The 26,780-nt window shown below is 39.5% G+C and overlaps 1 protein-coding gene across 1 annotated transcript in view; it reads right to left on the bottom strand.

The window, feature by feature from the left end:
- SPOCK3 (SPARC (osteonectin), cwcv and kazal like domains proteoglycan 3) overlaps window positions 1–26,780 on the bottom strand; it is a 202,687-nt gene that overhangs the window by 49,430 nt on the left and 126,477 nt on the right. Inside the window, exon 3 of the mRNA XM_072120146.1 lies at window positions 4,868–4,982. Coding sequence (XP_071976247.1) covers window positions 4,868–4,982 — 115 coding nt within the window. The remainder of the gene's footprint in view (window positions 1–4,867; window positions 4,983–26,780) is intronic.

Raw genomic sequence — 26,780 nt, 5'->3', positions numbered from 1 at the left:
ATTATGGCGGTGCATCCAAAGAACTATGCAAAGCATCAAGTTCTGCAGGAGGCCGGGGCAGGGTTGTCTTATTCCACCTTGCAGTTCCGATAGCGGGGTGCCTATGGCATCACACAGCAGGCACAGATTTCCCCTTAGTTGCCCACTTGGTGTGGTAATGGAGTAAAGCATAAAATAATTACAATGCCTGGAATTTTACTAGGCACTGTGATTATTTCAGGTCTTGTACTCAAGAAATATGTCAAATGAGCCCCTATAATTGACCACATTGAGTTGACTATGCTATTTTATTAATATACTTAAAGGGATTAACACCTGAAACTGATGGTCAAACCTTCAAAATAAAACATATATTTTAAATCTTCCATTTGGAACACCCACAAATCAGTTATTTGAGAGTGTGGCTCTATATTTGGCATGTACTGTGCACGCTGAATATAAATACAAGTACACGGAGAGGCTTTATAATCACAGTAACCTCTGTCTGACTGCTGCCTTTATACTGTAAATCTCTATAACCACTGGACATGCATCTCTATCTCTTTCACTGACTGTCAGGTCTCCTATATGTCACCAGCCGGCCTTGGCTAATAGTTAGTGAGCTCGCCAGGGAGAAGGTCTGATCCGGGAGAAAAAAGCGAAAGCATTCCACAGAATGATTCATTATTAAATACAGGTCTATCTAAAACATTTCAACCTTTTAATATTGTCACATTTTACTCTGATAATAAAGGAATGACTGACAGCATTCTGATCCATACACAGTTCAGTAGACTCAATAAGGCTTAGAGGATAAGAATAATTTAGTAGTTTCCATAAAAATTTAAATTACATGAAAATGAATGTGGCTGAAATCTAGTTTACAGGCTTGAATGCAATAGGGGGTGACATATCCTATAGAGCAATAAAAGGAGGAATGAGCGAGATAAACTGGAAAATGTTTTCACATTGCATCTCCACATTATCTGTCTCCATAAAACAGGGAGCGATTCCAAAGAGGGAAAGGAAACAAAGTTTATCATTTTCTGCCAAAAGTGTCATCCTTTAATAACGTAATAGACTTAACCCTTTAAGGAATAAACTATGGCTTGTTTTCTGCAGGACCAATTGTACTTCTAAGTCTTTCATTTAATACCCCATGCTATGTATAAAGTGGGTGGTTGAAAAAATAATTCCAAATGTGGTTAAAGGAAATCTACCATTTGTTTTAGTGTATTGTGAACTAAACATACCTTGAGAATGCTGTAGCTACACTGATGCAGAAACATGTGTTGTTTAATCCCTGATCCGAGTGGTTATGCTCAAAAAACAATTATACAATTCCAGACCTTGGGAAAGCTGGGTTACATAATGGCTTCTGTGTTTCACGGAGCTTCCTGAACTGTCCAGACAGGACTAATCAACCTGAGCTGGATGACTCATACACAGCAGCTGGGGGATGGTTACTTCTGCCTGTCAGGGACAACACAGTGATGAGGTATTCTAGGCTTATGCTGGGCAGGACAAGGCCAGAGCACTGCATAATTAGGGTTAGAGGAGAAGCACTGGAGCTGCCACAGGAGGGACACAGCCTCATTATCACAATTTTAAAATTGTTTTTGCAGCAAAACCACTTAATTCAGGGATTAAACAAGATATGATCCTGCATCAGTGTCACTACGGCACTCTCAAGGTATGTTTGCGTCATGATGCATAAAAGCAATTGGTAGATTTCTTTTAAAAGGTTTTTCCCACCAAGCAGGTTAGGCCCTATCCACAGGTACCTCCATTGGATCAGATTCCTCCGCTCACAGAGATGAGTCGAACAGGCGGTCGTGCATGACAGTTCTGCTGCATTTATCTCTATGGAGGTGACAGAGATTGCTGAGAGCTGTGCTCGGCAATATCCGTCAGCTCAATAGAGATGAGTGAAGCAGAACAGTTGTGCACAGCCGTCTGCTCCATTACTCTTGGGGAGTGATGAAAGGTCCGACGGAGGTACATGTGACCCCAAATGACCCCTCAGTCTTGTGATCTGTTTCAGGATAGGGCCTAACTTGCTTGGTGGGAAAACCCTTTAATGGCCAATAAAGCATTTGTACAATCTTCATTCAGCCTTTGCTTAAGCAGCTTGTGCCTTCCAAATGATGAGTGTGAATATTCTTAGGAAAATATAAAATTTATGTTTTGTGGGGCAGCTGTAGTTTTTCTTGATACTTTTTTGGGAAATGTACACTCTTTTGTGTCCTTTTACTCTAATGTTTATGTGTGGCAAAATGTTTTTTTTCAGTTACAACATGGTTTTGTTATTTTTACAATAAAATACATCTGGCATTTTTGGATGCACAGAAACCTTATAAGTTTCTGTTTTCAAAGTTTAAGTCTTATAGGAAAAGTGGGGTTGATTTGTATTTCTCTTTTATTACATAGTTCTACTATTTTAGTAGCCCTTAGGGGTTTTGAACAAGTTACTTGTTTACTTATTTACTATGGGTCCACGGATCGCATTCCCGTCGGACTTCCCGACATTTTGGGGATTTAAGCCGCTGTGACAGGGATTTAGCAGGGGATTGTGTAGCAAGCGATCTGATTTTTCTCATGTGACAGAAATCTGGGGCAGGCCATCGTACATCGGACTGATTCGGACTGAGCGCGGGACTTAAGATTCAATTTCTGTCGCATCCAATGCATTTACATATACTGGGAAGAAGAAGGTGAACTCCGGTGGACCTGAGCGGAGAAGCAACACATGCATGATATCAAGTGCACGATCTTGTGAATCATGCTACAGATCATTGTCATCAGACAATGCACTTTCAGGAACTCCGAGGGACCGGGTAAATAAATGTGCCCCATTATCTTCTAAGCAACTGCACCATATACTGCAATACTACTCTTTTTTTGTATAAGACTTGAAGATGATTAAAAAAAATTGTCTTATTTTTTCATATTTTTTTACAATCTTTCCATTTTACTATTTCTTTATAGTATCCCCCAGCCCCCCCCCCCCCCCCCCCGCGGATGACACCAATTGTTTGCTGCAGTTTCCTCATTTACATCACAGACATGATAGGATACAATGAAAGAGTGATGTCTCATTTCATCTTCCTCCATTATCGGCACAGAGCATGCCTAGAAGACTGTCCTAAAGACTACAATGAGCAAGGATACAGACTATTGCCAAGTGAGGCAAGATGGTATCCCCAATACTCATGTAAAGACAATAAACTACCAAAAAATACAACCAGAACTTTATCCTGACCGCCCACTGTCTTTTGGCGATGAGTGGTGCAGGTCCTGAGTCTTCAGGGGCATCTTTCAGAGAAAGCCAGAGACCCTAGAGAAATGGCACTTTTTGTACTTTAACCCCCCCCCCCCCAAAAGGCTAAAACAGTCCTTCAACATTTGTTGTCAGCAATGTGAATAAATTCAGTGATTTTTAATAGATTATTTTACATTGCCTGGCTCCCTGCCAGGTGAGTGCAAGGGGAAGAGGTGGTTCAAACAGCATGAGTTGTCTTCTTATACCCTCTTCCCTCACTCAGAGAGTAGAAGAGAAGCTGAGGGAGAGCCATGAGGGATTAGGAGGGAGCAAGGGAGAGGCCGAGGAAGGAGGAGGGAGGATCATGAGTGAGGAAGAGCGAATGAGGGATTTAGGAGACCACGACTCATGGCATTGTACCTGCTCTTGCCCAGGATATGGCAGGGAGCCATGTAATGTAAAATAATTGATTCAAAAGCAGTTAGCTTTGCCATATTGCTGACAAAGGCATTTTTGAAATGAACATACATGACATCCCTGATGACAGGTTCCCTTTAATTTTGAACTATTAGTATTTGTCATGATCCAAATGACGTAAAAAAAAGACGTTATGGCCTTAAACCAATACATAACAAAAATTTTATAAAAATGCCTCCGTTATTAAAGCCTTTTTAAACCTTACCATTAAGGAGCTAAGTAAAATAAAAACAAGCTTATAGTTGGGAATACATCCAAACTTACAATATCCAATAGACCTTGCCATGACTTTTGTTCTGTCATAAATGTGTTTATCTGTCCCTCCCTATATTACCACATACAAGAAGAGAACACACAAATGTTAGCAACCGTATATACTCGAGTATATGCCAACCCGGGTATAAGCCAAGGTACCTAATTTGAACACAAAAAACTGGAAAAACCTATTGCCTTGAGTATAAGCCAAGGGTGGGAAATGCATTTGTTATATTTTATACTATATACCCTAGTATATAGCCAGTGCCTGCCCTCCCGTATATAGCCAGTGCTTGCAACCCCCCGTATATAGCCAGTGTCTGCCACCCTGTATATAGCCAGTGCTTGCACCCCCCTGTATATAGCCAGTGCCTGCTCCCCCTGTATATAGCCAATGCTGGAACCCCCCGTATATAGCCAGTGCCTGCCCAACCATCCCGCCGAATATAGCCAGTAGCCGCCTGCCTAACCCCAAATTTAAGAAAAACTAACCTACCCAACCTAAAAACTCACCTTATTAACGGCCCTCGCAGGTCATCTTCTGTCTTCAGCTCTGGCTCCATCACACCATGGCATCAGCCGCTTGTTGACATCATAGTTTGTGACGATGGAAGCACTTACACTATGATGCCGCCGGCAAGCAGCTAATGTCATGGTGTGTGCAAAGCAGTTGCGGGGACCCGAACAAAGACCCGGAGCTGGGGCTGAAGACAAAACAGGAGGTGCGGGGGGAGTACAGAGGTTTTTTTTCATTGACTCGAGTATAAGCTGAGTTAAAGGCTTATACTCGGGTATATATGGTACATTACCATTAACATTTGTTTAAAAATATGTTATTTTACCAAGGTTCTTATTATGTTTATTTCACAGTTTAGAATGAGTATAATGACATACCTATGTGTAAGTCTTCTCTGACTAACACATACCGCTGTCTCCTGATCTTGGGCAATGCATACTTTGTGCCGATTGCACTTCATTTTCAAGCAAGGGTCTTTTGCTGGATCAAGCGCTGAAAAGAAACAAGTAAACTATTCAGAACTACAAGTCAAATGGTTGTTATAATATTTTTGATTCTATGAATTAACCATTAATTTTCATACTGTTTGATATATATGTAGTTATAGCAATGCAAAGCAGTGAGAAAAGTTGAACAAGTCATTCATTTCATGAATAATTGACCATAATATTTCTAGGATTAGTCTGGGCAGGAAGCCTGTATTTACATTATATGCTTTAAAAAATTCTGTTGGGATTTATGGGTCATTAAATCAATAAACTACAAACTTTTGAGCAATATAATTAAATATTGGTGAAGCATCTAGACATTTTTTTTAATTTTGCCAATGCAGACTACAACATAACTAAAGAGAAACATGAAGAGGAACCATAGAAATATTTCCCTAATGTAAAAACTGAATATGGAGTAGGAGCTATAAACTAATTTCCAATGAAGAAAAAAGCCATATTTCTATACCGCATATACTTTTAGTATTTTATGGTACAGTCAGATGATCAAGTTCCTCTCCAGTGTTCTAGGCTCATTATATGCAACATATTTCTAGACCACAGATGAACGGTTTATATTGCTTATATTTAGTGCAACATTAGTAAACAATATATTTACATAGTAACTGAATGCAAGCAATAGAGCATGATGGCTGCCTGTACTGTAGAGTGAATTTCTAAAACTGGAGTGATGAGAGGAGCTGTGACTAGGTTGTTCCATGCTTCAAAGAGTGACTACAGTTCATTATAATGTGGAAATCACCTACAGCTTAATTAAAGAGAACCTATAAGGCAAATTAAGCCCCAAAACTAAATATATTTTCATAAACTGCCATTAGAAAGCATTGCCCCTTTACATTCATTGTTCCTCTACATGCCTGTAAACTTAAGCAATCAGATCCTAAAGCTGTATGCAAATGACCTGAGAGAGATCCAATGAATGATTATCATATTAAAGCTGTCCAGTTTATTCATGAGTGGGAGGCCACACCCCCCAGTGCTTGATTGACAGCCTGTATAATGTTGTGCGGTATAAAGGTGTAATGGCTCCTCCATGTGCTTCCTGGTGCTGGCGGCCCTGCATCCTGTGTGTGTATGAGATACTCCTAAACACATGACTGACAGCCTGTATAATTTTATAATGATGTAACACTACTGCTATAGTGTTGCAGGGGGATGAGAGGGGAGGGGGAACAGGGGCGACATCACTTAATCTCTCCATCTGCCCAGCCTCATTTGCATAATAAAGAAAATATGATTTTAAAATGATTAATGTATGAATTGACTAGGTAAGGGCTGGGATGGAATACACGTGAGTTTCTTCAACAGGTAGCGGTGACAGAATTAGTTACAGAGACCTGATGACATGTGTCATATAAGCCTATAACCAGTCACACGAGGGCTGATGTATTAGGAATTATGCCACCATGTTTTATATTAACTTCAAAGCAATCAGATTCAGTCATTTCTGCTATACACATGTATTACAATTAGGCTTCCTTACTGTGCAATAAATCTTTAACCCCTTAAGGGCGCAATGTTATTTTACGCACTTTTTTGCTCCGTACCTTCAAAAATCTTTTCTTTTTTCATGTACAGAGCTATGTGAGGGCTTATTTTCTGCAAATTCTACAAATTTTACTTTTCAGTGACTTTATTTATTATTCTATGCCATGTACTGGGAAGCTGAAAAAAAATCCATTTGTGGTGCAATTGACAAAAAAATGTGTCAATTTCTTGTGGGCTCAGTTTTTACGTAACCATTTTTAAAATTTGATAGATTAGACATTTTGAGATGCGGCGATACCTAACGTGTTTGTGACGTTTACTGTTTATTACGTTTTATCAGTTCTGGGGAAAGAACATATCAGTTCTTAGGAAAGGCACACAATTAGAATTTTAAGGTTTTACTAATTTATTCATTTTTTTTTACTATTCTTTAGACCCTCAAGGGTAGTTTAACGGTAGATGCTCTGACCACTTCTACTATAAACTGCAATACTCTTGTATTGCAGTATATGCCATTTTTACACAGTATTCATTACTGGCTCATTGTACCGAAAAATGCAGATACCATGTAGCCTCGGGTCTGACAAAGACCAGAGGCTGTCATGGCAATGGATCGCTGCTCCCCCATAACGTCACAGGGAGTGAAGATTGTAACAAAGATGGCCATTGCCGGCTCCACTGGCGCCATCAGGAGGGTTAATACTCGCGATCGTTGCTGGTTGCTCTACCCGTCCCCAGATTTTTCTCTGCTAGTCGGTTATGCACAAATGATTCCTCTCAGGCAGCTAACTTGTTTAGCAACAGAGAAGACATGATCCAGTGCTCACATGTGCTCCACAATTGTGCCCCATTTATTTGTTGGACTTTTCAGTGCAAACTGAACGCATGTATTCATAAAGTGTCCGTGGCATATTTGGGTTGTGATAGCTTTATATGCACCACAAATTTCTGCAGTGAAAGGGGCGTGGCGGTGCACGGACTGAACAACACATTTATCAAGCAGTGTTGAACAGAAATGTGTTGCATGCCATATGTTGAAGCTGTACCAAAAAAAAAGTTGGTACACTGCAGGGTGCACCAGATTCATGGAGAACGAGCTCCAGAAATCTTGAATAACAATAATCTTTATTTATTTATATTGCGCCATCAAATTCCGCAGCACTTTACTGAATCTGGCACACCTTGCTCACTTTACAGGCAAACTGCTCCTAGTGCAGTGTGCAATGTTTTTGATAATTACGGGCCATTAACTTTATTTGCATATAACTTCCAGTAAAAGATAACACAAATCCACTTCACATGGCATGTAAACACATGGGTAAGGAGAACCCAACGCGTTTAGAGTGTCATAAATCGCTCTCATTAATGGTGCACCTACATTGCACACTGGATGAATTACCCCTCTCTGTAGTTGTGGAGCAAGGAGTGTCAGACCTGTCGGTAATGCTCCATGCTCTGAGCCTGTGATGTCTCCCATCTGTCAATCTATGAACTGTCAATCTGTGGAATAGCCTGCCTCAGGCGCTGGTCACAGCAGGGACAGCAGAGAACTTCAAGAAGGGTCTAGATGCCTTTTTACACCTAAATAACATTGATAGTTATATAGAATTATTTCCGCTAAATCCCTTCCTCATGAAATCCCTTCCCTTCATTGGTTGAACTAGATGGACAAGTGTCTTTTTTCAACCATATAAACTATGATACTATGATCTCACTGAAGCTGCTACACTACATGTGTCTGGCAGGAGGAGCCTCCATGTGCCCTGCAGGTTCCTCAGCTCTGATCTGAAGTCCAGCCACCCACCATCCCCAGGCATCTTCACTAGAATGCACATGTACAAGTACATGTGATGAGCAGGGACAGCGTTCACTCACTTAGAGGCCCCTGTCACTAGTGTCCCCACTTCTTTGCTCGTGAAGCAGAGAGCACAGTTCTGCTCTACTGCTGCATGTCGGATGATAGCTGGAATGCAGGTTGTACAAGGTATTCTGCAGTGAACAGGTTTCTGCAAAAAGCAATGAGCTCAGTGTCGGGACAGGTTGGGGGGGATGTGTGCAGTATGCCTCTACACATGTGATTCATCAAAGAGGATGCTGATATCTGCATGATAAGTAAGTGTCCCTGTGTGTTTGTATGCAGCATTTATATATGTTATACATATATATGCATGTTTGTATGTATTCAAGTATATTTATTCACTGCTGCAATTCACAGCCCCAGTAGAAGTTCATGTGACCATATCAGTTATTCAGTACAGACCATCAAAGCTCTGGTTACATGACCTTCAATAGTGGTAGCAAGTTGTCGCACATAGTCCACACCATGTAAATTAGCAGGGGATCATGTGACATCACTGAGGACATTATTCAGATTCCCAGAGCAAAGGTAGGTGAGAGGCATGAAGGGAAGATGTGATGTGGGTCTTCTCTGCCAGTCTGTATTTACAGATCACTGTTTACAGTCATCAATTGCTCTGTTATTATAAGATCACTATTAATTGTGTTCTGTATATAATAACAGAAGGGGTCACACACAGATATATATGTACAATTCGTTTTCTAATGCCTCAGTAAAAATAAACTGCTAATGCTAATGGTATCAGCCATTGCCTTGTCAGCCCTCTGGCTGCATTCACACAGTGCATCTGCATTAGGTTTAGAACTAAATTCTGAAGCAGAGGGAAGGTTGTCCCAATGAAATATGTATATACATCTAAACACTTGAACAGGCACAGGAATGAGCAACAAACATTTTGCATGTAAACAATATAAACCTTGTGGTGCCCAATCACATTCGGTTACGTGTAAATGCATATGTAATCAGGACAAGATACTCCCTGCTCTATTACAGATAGAAAAAGTATAAGAATAGGCACTCCAGGACATGAAATAAACTTCACCTTTAAATCACATTTGGTCCTGGAGTGGTCCATTTTCTCATACATTTAATGCTGAATGGTCCTGGTTGGTACCAAAGCCCCCAAGCCCCATTTTCAGGGGTCTGCCTTTACTGTGATGCCTTGAATTTTTCCATTGGGTAGATGTGTCAGACTTAATAAATTTACCCCATATATTGCCGCTAGCAGCTAATCAGCACGCAACCCTTTTGTGGTGCAGCTGCACTTGCGACACAAATTAGGGGACGGTCCCGGGGGTCAGTCGGACCATGCACCAGATTTATCATACAAAGTTCGACAGAATTGTGTCACAATCCTCATGTTTAAGGGGAACTCTGTTGGGCATTGCAGGGATTGGTTGGGAACACTTTTGTCACAATAACACTGATCCTTTTAAAGACCATATAGAGACCATGCTTGTTGGATAGTGCATATGCAATCAGAAGAGGACTTGGAGAAGAGGAAGACGGGATGTTACTAACCTACAATCCACAAGTCCCAAGGCAAGGGATGAGTCGATGTGTTGCAAGCACTAGAACATAGGTACAGTATAAAATAAAGAACTGAACAAAAGTGATCTGTCAACATGTTACATTTTTTCACTGAGGGAATTATGCTGCTTAATTGAAGCATCGCTGTTGTAATTATATTTTTAACCTTTTTTCAACATTTCATATTTGAAAAGAAAAACAAGTATCCTTCACTACACGACTGCAAGATAACATATCTATATGCAAACACCTTTGATATAAAGAAGTATTCCATTAAATATTAATCTTTTAATTTTGTCAAATTCAAAGAAAAAGCTTATTATCTTTCAAAATGTAATTACATTTTCACTTGACTTATTCATGCATAAAAGAAGATATGACCCTCAAGTCACCCTCGTTGAATAAAGTATTACTCTTAAAGTAGAATAACTCGTAGATTTCAAGTTAAATGATAATGATAAGATATCTGTTTTTGGTGTTTTGTACTTGTCAGACTTTGTTCATTGTAATTGCAGGTAAAAAGCAATGAACAACTTTATAGGGTCATACAAAGGGGTCAAATTTACTGGCCTTTGCAGTGCTATACTTTCAGAATGTGTAAAGGTTCATGTGAAGAGGGTATTTGACTTTATCACAAGCAGTATTGCTCACTAGATCATTATTTGAAATTTGTAACTACATGAATCCCTATTATTTCTCTGTCATCAGATAATAAAAGGAACATTTTTTTAATAAAAAAAGCCAGAAAAACAAAGCATAAAGTACTAGTCATAAATATTCCTTATTTTCTATTGAGAAAATATGATTGGATCTGGGCAAGTCGTGATACTTCTTCCCCCCTGGGTTAACTGGTAAAGTCTATGTCAGCTCCATTCATCCCGGTCATCATACCACCCTTCCACGTTCCCTGCCTGCCCATTTCATTTCTGTGACGTCAAGGTAACGAGTCGGCGTGCACGTCCTAGTGGCGGGAGCGCGCGGGCTAGTCGGAGAAGGCATGTGGCCTGGATGGGAGCACAGCCTGGAGCCAGGAGAGGTAAATACGGCCCGGGGAGAACATGCCATATTGCGGAGCACAGGTGTACCTGCGATCCGCGACGTGGATCGAGCGTTTACCCGTGACAATCCATATACTGTTGCTATACTTTCTGTGTTACCTACTGCAGGGGGTGACTTCTGATGTGCCATTGAAGTTTTTCCATACAAGAATAACTTATGTCCATATTTTCTACTTGTGACATCTTTTATTGACACATTTGTATCACAAATACAGCTGAAAGACACTGGCTATCTTGCAGAGGATCATTGGTGATTAAACCTTGGTGTCATAGCACTTCAGGGGTCCTGGTCTTGCTGCTATAATACACTTGGTAAAAAGCAACGACTTGAAGCGATCGGTGTCACCATCACAATGCAGTGTTTTACATTAAATCTAATTGTAAATAGAATATTTTTTCAGAAAAGGAACCAATGTTCAGGTGATTAAATATCTACAATACAGGTATTACAGAATAAGCACTCAGAATCTTGGAGCTCCAACATTAAAACTTCATGCTTTATACATTACAGTTAAAAATACATGTTGCTGTGTCTCCAATAAATTACCAACCAATAGAAACATGGACGAGATGGCATTTTTTGTATTTATTTTGCTTCAACATCACATGAGACAGCTGAGGAGTAGGAGTTACATCATTTACAAATATAGACAGTAGTAAGTGAAATAACCCTGTGTATGATTTATATTCTGAACCAATCTAGTGGGCCAGATAATAACTTGCTTTGCCAAGGGATCACTTAAAGGTTAGGATTTTTATTATAAATATTCCCAGGTAACAAGTTATTAATTTTTTCATATAACAATCAAGGATTTCCAGATTAGAGAGCATACTTTTCTTTTTTCTCACAAATTCACAAAAATTAAAGAAATTGTCAAATTTTATTGCAATGGAGATTTTGCTTTCTAGTGATAGCAATATATTTCCATAGTGTAATATTCAAGGCCTGTATACTAGTCTCTAGAAGTATCAGTCTGAATTTTTGTATTTGGAAATTGTAATTCATTTTATGTTAACTAGTGCTCTAGGAATTCTTAAAAATAAAAAAAATTAAATATCCACTGTGCAAGCCAATTGGGAATGAAAGTGGTTTTGATCTAGTTCAACATGATAGTTTACAAGACCATTTTATGCAAGAATATCTGTTCAAAATTGATTCCTATCATTTTGGTTTTCATAATCTAATTTTATTCATTAGATGTTAATTGTTATACCAACAGTTTTCAGAAGCTGCAGAAAGTTTCATGAAAATTACCAGAATTTTGGCATTTAGTGATCACATTAAAGCATTAACAGAAATTGTGGTAAAATAAAACTCTTTTTTTTATTTGACTTTAACAATAAGTAATCCAAATCTTAAAAAAACCTTGCAAATAATTGTTTAAACTTATACCATAGAACAAGAGAAGCCTATTAATAATATATAAAATACATATAAGCCTATACATATTAATGTATAGGCTTGTAAGAAACCTTTTGGGGTTACTAAATAGCTTTTTTCATGCCAATTTTTTTTCAAGCAGTTGTGCTGCTTTAACAAATCTGCCTTGGTTTCCTGAAAGGACAGACAAAGACATTGAGCCCTAAGGCTAAAATTTCCCAGCTGTCCCTACCTAATTTCCTAGCCAACCCTAAAGGTGGGGACAATTGGTCGACATTCCCTTCCTTTGCAAAGTGCACACATTTAGACAAAGACTGAACACTACAAAAATAGAAGATTAGTTGACAATTACAGGTCAGAACCAATAGGACAATGCACTTCAGAATTGATAGGTAAAACAAAAGGCAAAGGTTTAAGTAATCCAAAATACAGAATTCAAGATAAATGCCAGTAAGCTCCAATTAAGATATATAGCAAGCATCTTGGCTTCGTTTTAAAACGTTGCCTAAGAATGAAATGACATTTAGGTATATTAGCATTAACACATGCAAGTAGAAGAAACACTAGAAAGGAACATGAGGGACTGCATTACTTGATTGGGTTGTAACAAGGTTCGGCAGGTCACAGTCCGTGACCTGTTGGTACCAATCCCCTTATTCAATATATTTAGGGATAGTTCCGACAGTTCATAGGGTGGTAACGATTGCTGAATGTACATAGTTGTTCGGCTAAGATACATAACTTAATTATACTTTATATTCTTCTACTCAAAGACATGCTATTGGTAAATTAAATATCATGTTTAACATGATGATGTTTAACATTTACTTTAAACTTGTTTATAGTGATACCAAATATTACTTCTGGTTGACACTACAAAAAATGATTTAAACAAAAAATGATACAGGACCCAGAATGATATTTGACATCATAATCAATAGAACATGGTGGCATTGAACATAATAACACTATGGGGCACATTTACTAAGGGTCCGCGGACCGCAATTCTGTCGGGTTTCCCGAATATTTCCTTTTTGCACTGAATTGCCCCCGATTTTTTGGCGCACGCCATCAGATTGTGGTGCATCGGCACCAGCTTGCATGCGACAGAAATCATGGGACGTGCTGTCGGACAACCCGACTGATTCGGACAAACTGCGTAAATGTGTCGCAAGATCAAGCAATTACATGCACCAGGAAGAAGAAGGTGAACTCCGGCGGACCTCAGCAGGAAGGAGCAACACATGAAGGAAATTGGGCGCACGACCTTAGTGAATCGCGGCAGACCAGAATCTTTGTCGGACAATGCACAGCGGGGATCACAACAGGACCGGGTAAGTAAATCTTCCCCTATATGTCCAATCCAGTATCACAATAACACAGTGAAAAGAGTCTGGGCAAAGCTGGAAAACCATTTTAAAGCTTAACTACTTTATCAAAATATTTTGTACATATTTTGTCTTTTTCCTGCAGAATTATCTTAATATAGTATTATTGCAGCCAGTTTGCAAGAAATCTGGGATGCTAAGAGACCTAAACCATGTAGCTCCCATAGATACTGGAAGTAGATCTGTGAGACGAATAGGAAAACTTAAAGGGGTTATCCGGGTTTAAAAATCTTTTTATGGCCGGGCTGGGGAGGGCTAGTTAAACATAATAAACATGGACTTACCTCCTCCGGCGCCGCTGATTTCCCGCGCAGCGGTCACTTCGATCCGTGCCCCTGTAAACAAACAGGGGCACGGAAGCCGCGCACAGGGAGCTTCCGGTCCACGTTGTGGACGGCTCCTCCCATCCATCCCTATCTCTCAGCGTTGTAAGCGCTGGGAGATGGTGCGTATGGGAGCATCCGGCCGGCCGGAAGCTCCCTGTGCGCCGGTGTAATGAAACCGGTGCACGGAGAAGACGGGCCGCGGCGCGGGACATCGGCAGCAGCGGAGGACGTACGTACATGTTTATTATGTTTAAATAGCCCTCCCCAGCCCGGCCATAAAAAAAAAATTTAATCCTGGATAACCCCTTTAAATGGAGAACAGTACTTGTCTGAAATGTAAAATTAGCTCTCTTAAGTTTACATTTCTGATGAGTTTATTCCTGTACAACATACAGGCTTTCTCTTGAGCACATTATAACTGTATAAGTTTGTGTAAGACCTAGGTGCTCCCATTAGATTTATATACCTGAGAACAGGACTTGTGCAGACTGTAGTTTAAAGTTTTAACTAGTTTACTTTTATTTTTTTAATACTGAGTTCTACTAGCATTATTTATATTGGTTTACAACAGGACTTCGACATTTGGCGACATGACATGTTCAGTTTGCAAAGTAAGGCAAGGGGCTTAAAATCATCATGCCAGAACAGCAGATCATATACTTCTAGAGACCCAGCAGACTCTCTGATTAGTGAAAATCATATAAATTATCTATAAAAGTTAACATTTTCATTTATTTGGAATAAAGCCACAAAACTGTCATCTTTTGGGCATATGGCGGATGGAGAATGATGGACATGCTAAAAAGAATATCCTGCCTACAATAAAGAATGGGAAATTAGTTTTTCCTCTGACACTGTTAATGTGCATTGTGTGCATGACAAGGTGATTGACAAAATTTTAGGAAACCTAGCAAAAATATTTGGGAAGACTTATCCTACTTTGGACACCAATTTTCGCCAATTGCAACTTTTTTGGGCTATGTCATCCACTTGTCACTTAAAAAAAAAATGTGGAAGATAGCATGGAGCAAAGCAGGCCAAGGCTGTATTCCTTGGACAGTCAGATATACTATAAATTGTGTGAGAAAATACTTATACCCAATACACAAAAATCACTGGACTTTATAAATTATCCCTACTATTTCTTCTGTGAGAAAGCAAATGTTCGGGCATCAATGGACAATTCTAAAAGGTCCACCACAATTTGGATTCAGAAGACATCAAGGAAGCGCCCAATGCAAAAAATTGTGGTATCTGAAAAAAGTGAATGTAGCATGCAAAGCCAAGAAGTGTAAACTAGAGGTTGTTGCCCATAAAGAAAGAACTACCATATATACTCGAGTATAAGCCGACCCGAGTATAAGCCGAAACCCCTAATTTTACCACCAAAAACTGGAAAAACCTATTGACTCGAGTATAAAAAAACTCAACATGTTTTATACTCTCATCCATGTATTTAATAAAACCTAACCATTTTTGGAACTTAATCAGCCTGGTTCCTAGTTAGGTTTTTTTGAACCAAAAGCGCCGGTGCATTGCCTTGTGACCTCTCCTTTGGATACCCACATTCTTTCGCCGCTACCCCGCCGTCTGGATCAGGCAAAACGGACAACAGGAATCGACTGGCAGCTATACGCTTTATCACTCCCTGGACAAGGTGAGTGGCTACACAGCCACACTTTCTCACTTCTATACGCTAATTAGATATACTTCACGAGGTTAGCGCCTCTTGTCTCTCTCCTTACCCTCCTTATATCCTACCGGACCCACCGCCTCCGGAGTGCATGAGGGGGTAATCCTACACCGGCCTCCTTTAACCTCTGAATAATCAGCCTTCACTTCTCCTGCACAGCCTCCTGCACCTCCTCATCCCCTGTGTATAACCAGCCTCCACTGTCCCCTTCAGCTCCTCATCCCCATGTATTATCAGCCTCTACAGCCGGCTCCAGTTCCTTATCCCCTCTGAATAATCAGCCTTCACTTCTCCTGCACAGCTTCCTGCACCTCCTCATCCCCTGTGTATAACCAGCCTCCACTTCTCCTGCACAGCCCCCTGCACGTCCTCATCCCCGGTGTATAACCAGCCTCCACTTCTCCTGCACAGTTTCCTCCAGCTCCTCACCCCACGTATTATCAGCCTCTACAGCCCCCTCCAGCTTCTCATCCCCATGTATTATCAGCCTCTACAGCCCCCTCCAGCTCCTCATCCCCTCTGAATAATCGGCCCCCACAGCACCTTGCAGCGCCTCATCCCCCTGTGCTATCAACCTCCACAGCCCCCTCCAGCTCCTCATCCCCCTGTATTATCAGCCTCCCCAGCCCCCTCCAGCTCCTCATCCCTCTGTACAGTCAGCCCTGGGTTACATACAAGATAGGTTCTATAGGTTTGTTCTTAAGTTGAATTGGTATGTAAGTCGGAACTGTACATTTTATAATTGTAAACCCAGCTAAAAATTTCGTCTCTGTGACAATTGAGTTTGGAAAATGTTGGGTTGTCATAAGAATCAGGACTAACAATAAAGCTTATTTACAGACACCATTGATAACTGTTATAGCTACTTATTTTATCCTAAGGCTAAAGTACAGTAAATTACTAACATCCAGAGGTCCGTTTGTAGCTGGGTGTTCTTAAAGGGGTTTTCCCATCGAAGGCAAGTTAGGCCCTGATCAGTGGGAGTCCCCCGCAGGTCGCAAGAACAAGGGGTCTGACCGAACCCCTCGCCGCTTCTCAGATTAATGGAGCAGATGAGCACACGGCCCCACATGACCGTTCTAATTCCATTAATCTCTATGGAACTGAGGGAAAGTTTAGATTTTTTAAATTAAGGTATTGGGGGTCATTTATCATATGCCAGCATGATAGCTCCGCAGATGCTCTTGAGCAGCCCAATTGTAAGCTCGGCAGAGGCTGAGCTTACAAGAACTTACTCCGTCGATATTGAGGCTTTAAATCTGCAAGACATTAGACAGTAAACATCAGTTTTAGAAAGCTTCAATCCCAAATGAAGCTTATAATTATGCTGAAAATTGATGTCAATTGAAATAATTGCTAGCATAGCACATCATGGCCGGGTGTGATTTAGAATTGACAGTGGGAACATTGCAAAGTGAAATCTTTTGCTAAATTGTTTTAAATGGATACTTTCTCTTATTTTCTAATTCCATAACATTGATATTACAACTGGGCTGTAAAAACCTTCAAAATATGTCAAGACTGTATAGTAAATGTAGCAATTTTTGTGGATCCATGCATAATTGCCGCTGTTTTATAGTTGTATAGTATTACTGCACTGACATAATGTTGTGTGTATAAGAAATGATTTGGTAAGCTCTGTGTAGCTCTGCGTAATCTGTGTTCGTTATATAAATAAAGAATTATTATTATAACGCTAACCAGCCAATCTTCCAAGGTTCCAGGGTGTATACTAGATATATACAGTACCGTATCAATTCCCTTATATTGCTTGCATATTGTTTTTTCCAGGTTATGCTATCTGCGAGCCTCAGTGTGTCATCTTAAACCTTGTTGCCTCATTTATATCACCTACTCAGATAGCGATTATATGTTTCTATAATTATGTACCATGTGTCATCGTTCATACATATCTTCCTATGATTGAATACTGATCACTATTTTATGTTCCTTTATGGGTTTGTATATACATTGTTTATGACTTTATAATCATGACCTATATTGATGATTTGCCTTGTTCGTCCATAAGTTGTTGACTGATTGTGCTTATTATTTTCTGCATGATCCAACAGTGTCTGAGGAAGGTCCCTACGTGGGCCATAACGTCACTGACTGAATGGATGGCTAAACCAAGTACAAAAAAACAATTTCTAATTCAATTAATCTTAGGGAGTGACAATTTTTTTCTAAAAAGTGCTCTAAGACAAAACAAAAATATTTTGACTTTCTTAAAAATATGCAGAGCTTGTTTTACACACAATTTAAGGGTTACAGCCTTTTAGGAAGGATTAAAAGGTTGTGAATCATATGAAATTATTTGCTCATTCCCAATTTTTGGGATTAAAAATTAATATAATTAAGCAATATTTTTTGGAAAAATCTTCATCTATATACATAATTTATATAATTATATAAGTAACTCTTATGAATCACTACATTTGGCAAACGTACAACTAACAGTAAAACATATAAATGAGAAGGTGTCAATTCATATGAAAGCAATGAGCATTTGAGATCTGAGTTAGCAATAATTGCAAAACTAGCATTGGGATGCCCTGTGGAGTCTGCATGGGTAAGGATTGTTGGTTGATCAATTTTATCCATGCTAATATTAACTATTTGTTAACCATGTCCACCCAGATAACTTGACTAGTACACAGATTTCTACTGGAAAACATTTTTTCAAAGTCACTAGGAGTTTAATAGATTATATGGATTGTGCTTCGAAAATGTCTAATTTTCCCCACATGTATTGTATGTTATGATAGAACATCTACTTTTATATAGTTCATAAATTTAAAACTTCAGTTTTCAATTATCAGGTGAGGCAGTATTGACTCAATTTCTTTGAAATATTGTTAAGTAGTTCAACAAAATATTACAACAAGATAACAATAACGGTTAACGGTTTTTCACCTGTTCCATAAGCACCAATAAAGACACAAATCAAATCCATAATGTGTGGCAAATGTAACTCTAGAAGTGGTGCATAGGCGAGGATGATTTAATTACGCACACATTAGCGTGGAAGAATTGGTAAAATCCATTAATCAATTTCAGAATAACCCCATAGCTCCATAATAATTAGACAAACTTGCTGTATAAAACTTTCTTTATGAGTGTATGTTGTTTGTACAGCAAGAATTTACCAACTTGTTATATTTTTGCATTCATAAATATTGGAACCCGGATGGAAACGTAAGAAACCTAGCATAAGTCAACGGGATCTGCCAGAATAAATTAGGATCCATTTAAAAACAGATTTGTCATAGCTGTTTTGGCTTCATTTTGAATGGATGCTTAGAAATTGGTATGAATAGAACCTTAATCACTAAATAATTATGATTCATCATAGAGAGCTCTGTCCAAAAATAGCAGTTTTTAGTATTGAATTCAGAGTTTTGCTGCAATCAAGCTTCAGTATTGTGTTGCCAATTGTCTAGCCTAAAATTATAATTTAAATCTAGCAGGTACGACATGGTTCCCTGTGGTAAGATTGTAGTAGATTTTAGTAATTTTCTACTGTAAATAATTCATATTCATAGAATTTAAAAATAATTGTATTTAGTCTACAGTATATACAATATATAAAGAATTCATTCAAAGTTCTTTGGCCCCAATGCAAGCAATGTAACATGGTCTAAAATGTACTATTTAATACTGGTATCTAATCACTAGATAATCAGTGGATACCTTCAGCTACCAGGCCAGTTATAACTGCTACATCTGGATATCTCTCCAGTCCAGAAGATCTAAGTGATTTTTACTTTTCCAAACAAGGGGTTATGTTGAGTTGAGCTGACCAAAAGCTGAAGCTGGATTCACAGTTAACCAATTTCAAGAAACTGGAATCAATAAAATTTATCAGTTTTTTCCCCACAAATGAAAATTTGGACTCTTTTTTTATTTGAGATTAGTGTTTGAGAGTCTGTGGGAGTATGGCTGCTGCTCTCATGCATGGCCAAAGCTCACTTCAATTCAGTGATTTGGCATTCCCATAAAAGTGAATGAAGCGGCTTGTATGTGCATGCACACTGCTGCTCCTTTCGCATGAGTTTTCATGACCATTAAGGACCCTAGCATTTATTAATTTTTTAATATTTAGATTCTAACTTGTTTTTCTTTCAATGTAATTTTGAGAGAGCCCTGTTAAATTTAGAAATCCCATAATGTTCCATAAAGCATAAAGTTTTGTTACACTGGCACCACAACCGGCCGCTCCATTGCCACTTGTTGGAAAGGTGGTGTAGGTGGGGGTGAGTCGCATTTTCCAACCTTGCACCATGAACTGCAATTTATGAAATTACGAAACTCAAGCAACAATGTAGAACATTGCACTATGTATGGTCAAAGGGCACATCTAGAGGTTAATTTTCTAAAAATTTGTTAGAAGCAAATAGTGCAGAAGTTTAATGCAACTTTACCCATATTTTTGCCACTCATAATTAAACTTTAATTCAAGGTTTCACTATTGCTTAGGGCAGTGATGGCAAACCTTTTGGAGACCGAGTGCCCAAACTACAACAAAGAGCCGCTTATTTATCGCAAAGTGCCAACACAAAAATTTAATTTGTGATTTATACTCCCTTCTCTGTCACAGTTTTCATTGATACCAGCACTCTGAGGACACCAATAAAGCAGAAAATAGTCCCAGGTAGAGCTGTCACTTTAAAATAGCTCTGTGCACAGCAAGTCCTGGGCTGTCTGGGACTGCAAGAAGATACCTGGAGTCATCTCTGGTGATGGCCTGAGTGCCCGCAGAAAGGGCTCTGTGTGTCACCTCTGGCACCAGTGCCATAGGTTAGGCATCACTGGCTTAGGGCATGCTTATAAAAAAGGTCAAGCATCTCATTGCAATCAACTGGAAAATAATTGCACAAAAAATATGCTGAAAAACGTCCCCTCGGCTTATACACGAGTCAATATCCAGCTATAAAGAGTAAAAAATAGCTGGATATTTATATCGGTGGCTCATCTTCAAGCTTCTGCGCCCGTGTTCTTTCTTCTGCTGGGCGCCGCCATGTTTTTCCCCTGGGCGGCGCCTAGTATGACGTCAGCAGCGGCGCAACATACTAGTGGGGGCAGGCTGTAAACTACTGGGGGCAGGCTGTATACTACTGGGGGAAAACTGTACACTACTGGGGGCAGGCTGTATACTACTGGGGCAAGCTGTATACTACTGGGGGCAAGCTGTATACTACTGGGGGCAGGCTGTATACTACTAAGGGCAGGCTGTATACTACTGGGGCCAAGCTATAGAACCTATATTACCCCTGCATTAGGGGAGGAGCTATGAGGCAAAAACAATTTCCAAAATGGTAAAAGGTAACAAGATTTTATTAGATATCAGATAAAACCATAATTGAACAAACAATTTACACAAAATAGTATGACAGGGTTACACAGTGGACATACAGCAGAAGAAAGGCAGTCATACCCGGACATAGCAATTTGCACAAGGGTAAAACCAATGATTAGACTGGTATATAAATTTGTAGGCATATTAGAGGCATAGAGATGCACTCCAGTAATGGCATAGCAAAAGCTCATGCCTGTGGAAAGCCACTTGTGGGCGTATGGATACCAGTCCTTACCGTATAGTAGATCGGTGTGCCAGAGGTCCGGGGATGACTGCTGCCCCAACGTACGTTTCGGCTCTGATTGAGCCTTCGTCTGGGGGTGGCGTCTATCCGGTCACAAAATACATTTAAGGAGGAGTGTAGCCAATAGGATTGTCCTGCTCGTGGTATCGCGAGATTACGGGTCACATGATCGCAGCAATTTCGCGCATGCGCGATTAGATAGTATTATATCGGAATGCCGTGTCCTCGCGCATGCGCAGTTAGGCGCACCCGTCAGTCGCCCGTACCGAAAGCTTAAACATCCGAAACGAACTCAGGTAAGTTGTTAAAGAGTTTAAACCAGTCTGGATGTTGTATAGTTAAAGTGACAAGTGCTTAGAATCACATAAAACTGTTTGATATAACTAAAACGAAGTGTAAGTATTACATAGTTGCATGTTATTCGTGATGTGTTACCATTAATAAGCTGAATTCTCATTAACATATCAACAAACATTACTGTGTCATCATAAAATATCGTGTTAAAAAACAATAAAGTACATTATTTATTCCATCATATTTCATTACTGCGATAAGAGTATAACTATTTACATAATATTTACAGTAAACTTGATATTCATGCATCATGTTTGTTAAACAAAATAATTTATTATATTGCCCCTATATGTGAGTGCATAGTGATGAATGAAGGAAGTGAAGGAGGGTGAGGGGAGTGACGTGTGATGGGAATAGTGATGGGGAGTGCAAGGGGCATGTTGTGAAGAAAGTGCTGGAGATTGTATACATTTTTATTATTATACAACGAAACAAGAATAGTGACGGAATGGTATTATAATGCTGTTACTGAGTGGAGTTCACTCATCATATTCCAAATTAGTAGTTAACACCATGTTTATCCATCACAGTATACTCACAAACCGTGCCATAATTGAAACTGGGGCCAAGCTGTATACTACTGGGGGCAGGCTGGGCTGGCTGTATACTACTGGGGGCAGGCTGGGCTGGCTGTATACTATAGGGGGCTGGTTGGCTATATACTGGGGGGGTCTGCATTTCCCACCCTCGGCTTATATTCGAGTCAATAGCTTTTCCTAGTTTTTGGTGGTAAAATTAGGGGTTTTTGGCTTATACTCGGGTCGGCTTATACTCGAGTATATACGGGTAGTTTAAAAACAAATTTAACTGCACTCTGATAACTCAATTTTACCATAACTGTATTACAAATTTACTCATCCTAGGTAAATTAAAAATATTAAAGTCTCAATTTTATTGAAACCTCTATAATTAGTGATTTAAATTCCTGTCAGTATGCATTTACACCTGGCCAGCCTCCAATTACAAGAATAATAATTGCTTTCTGTTACTCAACTCTTCAGATCCTTATTTTACTTCTGAACTTGTATTTAGCAATGGGGATTGACTTTACAATTAGATTAAAATAAGCCTGCATCTTTGTACGAACGCTTTACTTATCATGCATCGAAAGAGCCAGTGATCTGGAAAGAGAAACTACTGTAAACATAACAGCTTAAGATTGAATCCTTAATAAGAATTTTTGTCCGTATAGCATGCCATGATTTATCATCTCAGATGTCATTTAATTCTTGACCTTCCATATTCTGGATGACCTGACACCTCTCATGGGTCTTTGAATTATCATCTTAAATTAATCGCTTACATATCAAGTGGAAGTGGAAAATTTCCTGAAAATCCATTTCTTGTTGTTCAAATTAATACTTACATTTTCTCCTTTGTCTTTAGTGAGACCTTCTACACTATGTTTTCCACACATTTTCTAAGAACTCGATGTATTGTTTGATCGACTACAAGGAACATCTATTCTTTTAAAAAGTACCACAGTTAGTTTTTCATATATAAAATATGCATGTATATAATAAAGTTAGTCTAACCGCTCAGGTAATAATAGCATTGTCTAGGACACTTAAGCTTTCCAGACATATTTATTGTTAATGGATTGATGATAGGCTATCTGTTTGTTGCCTACCTTGGGGTTTTAACTAGAGATGAGCGAGCACTAAAATGCTCGGGTGCTCGTTACTCGAGCCGAACATTTCCCGATGCTCGAGTGCTCGTTTCGAGTAACGAACCCCATTGAAATCAATGGGAGACCCGAGCATTTTTCAGTAAAATTACAAACTGAACGAGCACAGTGAAAGAACACAGTGGAGAACAGATTGCAGATGTTCGGGAACATCTGCGATCTGTTCCGGAGACACGCGTGCAGAACGGTGTTCTCCGCAATAGTATTTGAAGAACAATATGTGTAGAGAACAACTTGCAGATGTTGCCAAACATCTGCAATGTGTTCTTCACACATATTGTTCTTCAAATACTATTGCGGAGAACACCGTTCTGCACGCGTGTCTCCGGGACATCTGCGATCTGCTCCGGAGACACGCGTGCAGAACGGTGTTCTCCGCAATAGTATTTGAAGAACAATATGTGTAGAGAACAACTTGCAGATGTTGCCAAACATCTGCAATGTGTTCTTCACACATATTGTTCTTCAAATACTATTGCGGAGAACACCGTTCTGCAGGCGTGTCTCCGGAACAGATCGCAGATGTTCCCGAACATCTGCAATCTATTCTGCACTGTGTTCTTTCACTGTTTTCTTCAATTAAATGATTAAATTAAATGTTTTAATTGTATTTTTTTACTGTTCCTCACTTCTTTTTTTTTTAATTAAATGCTCGTTATCGAGCAGGGCAAATACTCGTCCGAGCAACGAGCCGGTCCAAGTATGCTAATACTCGACCGAGCATCAAGCTCGGACGAGTATACTTGCTCATCACTAGTTTTAACCAATAGTGTAAGACTGGCCTACATAAGAAACAGTAAGCATTCTAGTGAATAATGGGTTTAAACAAAAAATAAAAAAGGAGCATTCAATCCAATCTGAAAACATAATTTATTTATATATGTTTTTAACGGGATTGTCCAGCATTAGAAAAAAGTTTATTTATGGCTGCGGTGGAGGAGTGTATTTAAAATCTTATAATTACCTCTCTCTTTGGTTTCCATTCCTACACAGTTTCAACAGTTTACCGTATGTACCACTGCAGCCTGAATCTCCTGCTCTAGAGGCCCGTGCACTGATGTTGTGACGTCACCACCGAGTCTCTATATACTAAGAGAGGCGGCAGTAAGGGCCTTTGCAGCAGGACAACAGCTATGTATAATCATGCAATTCCAATTCTAATAATAAAAGGAATACTCTGCTATTTATAATTGCTGGGGAATCTTTTTAAACAAAATTAGTTGAAAAGGAGTTAAAATTTACAATCATAATTAATGTTTCGAGAGGTTCAAAAGACCTTCTGAAGACCTAGAATGCTAGAGAGAAATGGAGAATAAAGCTCTTCATAAAACATAAAAGAACCATTAAGAACTAGAAAGCAAAGTCACAGATTATGTTTTGTAGGATGTGACTGTGGTGTTTCCAACTAGCTGTTGGTTTCTATACTGTGCGAGAAAGTGAGAGGTGTAGAGATGAGCGAGTATACTCGTCCGAGCTTGATGCTCGTTGCGTATTAGCATACTCGAAACGACTCGTTGCTCGGACGAGTATTTCACTTGCTCGATAACGAGCTTTCACTTACGGAAACACAGTAAAGAACAGTGAAGAACACAGTGAAAACAGTGAACACAATGAACACAGGATCATTTAAGTGAAGAACACAGTGAAGAACACAGTGAAGAACACATTGCAGATGTTTCTGTACATCTGCTAACTTATCAGAAGACATTAGTGCCGAATGGTGTTCTTCACAATAGTATGTGAAGAACAATATGTGTGAAGAACACATTGCAGATGTTTAACATGGGTAATTCTCCTTTTTGAAGTTCCACAGGACTGACTTCCTTATTTCTCAATAAAATGACACATTTTATTGCAGAGCCTTGGTCCCCTTGAAAAATGCTTGAGTCTCCCATTGACTTCAATGGGGTTCGTTATTCGAAACGAGCACTCGAGCTTCGGGAAAAGTTCGACTAAAATGTACTCGAGCATTTTAGTGCTCGCTCATCTCTAGCGAGGTGTTGTTTCGGAGAACTGTCATCTGTATGGTAAAAGCCCTGGGTTTGTCTGCAGTAACTTAACAGTTAATACAGACATGTGGTAAGCAGGAGTACTCGGTTAGTCTATGTTGGCCTAGCTAGCATAGCCACCTTTGTAATGTCCGTACTGGTCCGGCTTAGCATGGTGTAGGTGTAGGCTGGTAGTGGGACACCTATTCCATCAGGGCTTCGATCCTGGGATTTTTTATAGCCTACAGGGGCAGGTCAAAGAACTCGTTAGACTACAGGCCATATTCAGTAGAAGAGGCACTGGGGACCTGAATGCTGGACTTTGTTGCAAACAGGAAGGTAACTGTGTGCCTCCATATCTGGTTGGATGAAAGCAGGTGCCTGGCAGCCAGGTACATGGATAGTTAGGCTCTAAAACATGTATTAGGCAGTGGCCAGCCGGGTAGGATTCAGTTAAGGCTGAATTTTTGTTGTGATATTGAAGTGTGAATTTAAACCAGCTTGTCCCTGCTTCCTGCACTGCTACCAAGTGTCTGCCAGAGTGATTCCCCACAACTGTAAAAAGATTAATGTGGTGCACAGATGTTATTTATATGGCAAACGGCAGTACTAAATGTGGGCCAAAAAATACAATTGTTATTTTTGGCTCACAGCAATAATAAATGAGGCGGAAGGTCGAGATTCTCAGTGTTTAGATCAGAATCAGGGTGGTAAGCCATATAAATTTCCTCTCAAAGTGTGCAGTGGTAGAGTATAAGGGGAAACATGGTGCGGCAACTATGTCTGGCAAAGGTCTTTTGTTTCAAAATATTACATATGATTGTAAAGTTATAATTTCTTTTTCAATATTTTTGTTAATAAAAAATCTTTTAAGTTTTAAGTATTCTTTTATTATGGAAGTAGGTGGTTCACCTCTCGTGTATACAAAATCTAAAAGGGGCAACATGTATTTATTGTTCATGCTGTACATCAAATGTCACACTCCTTTGGGGAATTCTCGTTATAGACAGGATAACTGCTGTGAACAATCATAGCTGGAACTGAAAAACTAATATTTTTTTGAGCTGATACTGGCCACTTGTAACTGTGCAATAACAGTCATAAGTTCACACATTTGCAACTTTTGCTTAGTTGTCCTATTTGTAAGTCTTTTTGCTACTTTAATGATTACAATATACACTCACCGGCCACTTTATTAGGTACACCTGTCAAACTGCTCGTTAACACTTAATTTCTAATCAGCCAATCACATGGCGGCAACTCAGTGCATTTAGGCATGTAGACATGGTCAAGACAATCTCCTGCAGTTCAAACCGAGCATCAGTATGGGGAAGAAAGGTGATTTGAGTGCCTTTGAACGTGGCATGGTTGTTGGTGCCAGAAGGGCTGGTCTGAGTATTTCAGAAACTGCTGATCTACTAGGATTT

Source organism: Engystomops pustulosus, chromosome 1 (genome assembly GCF_040894005.1).
Source record: "Engystomops pustulosus chromosome 1, aEngPut4.maternal, whole genome shotgun sequence".
Taxonomy (NCBI): domain Eukaryota; kingdom Metazoa; phylum Chordata; class Amphibia; order Anura; family Leptodactylidae; genus Engystomops; species Engystomops pustulosus.
Note: the sequence above shows the minus strand (reverse complement) of the source record. Positions and strands in the feature narration are given on the sequence as shown.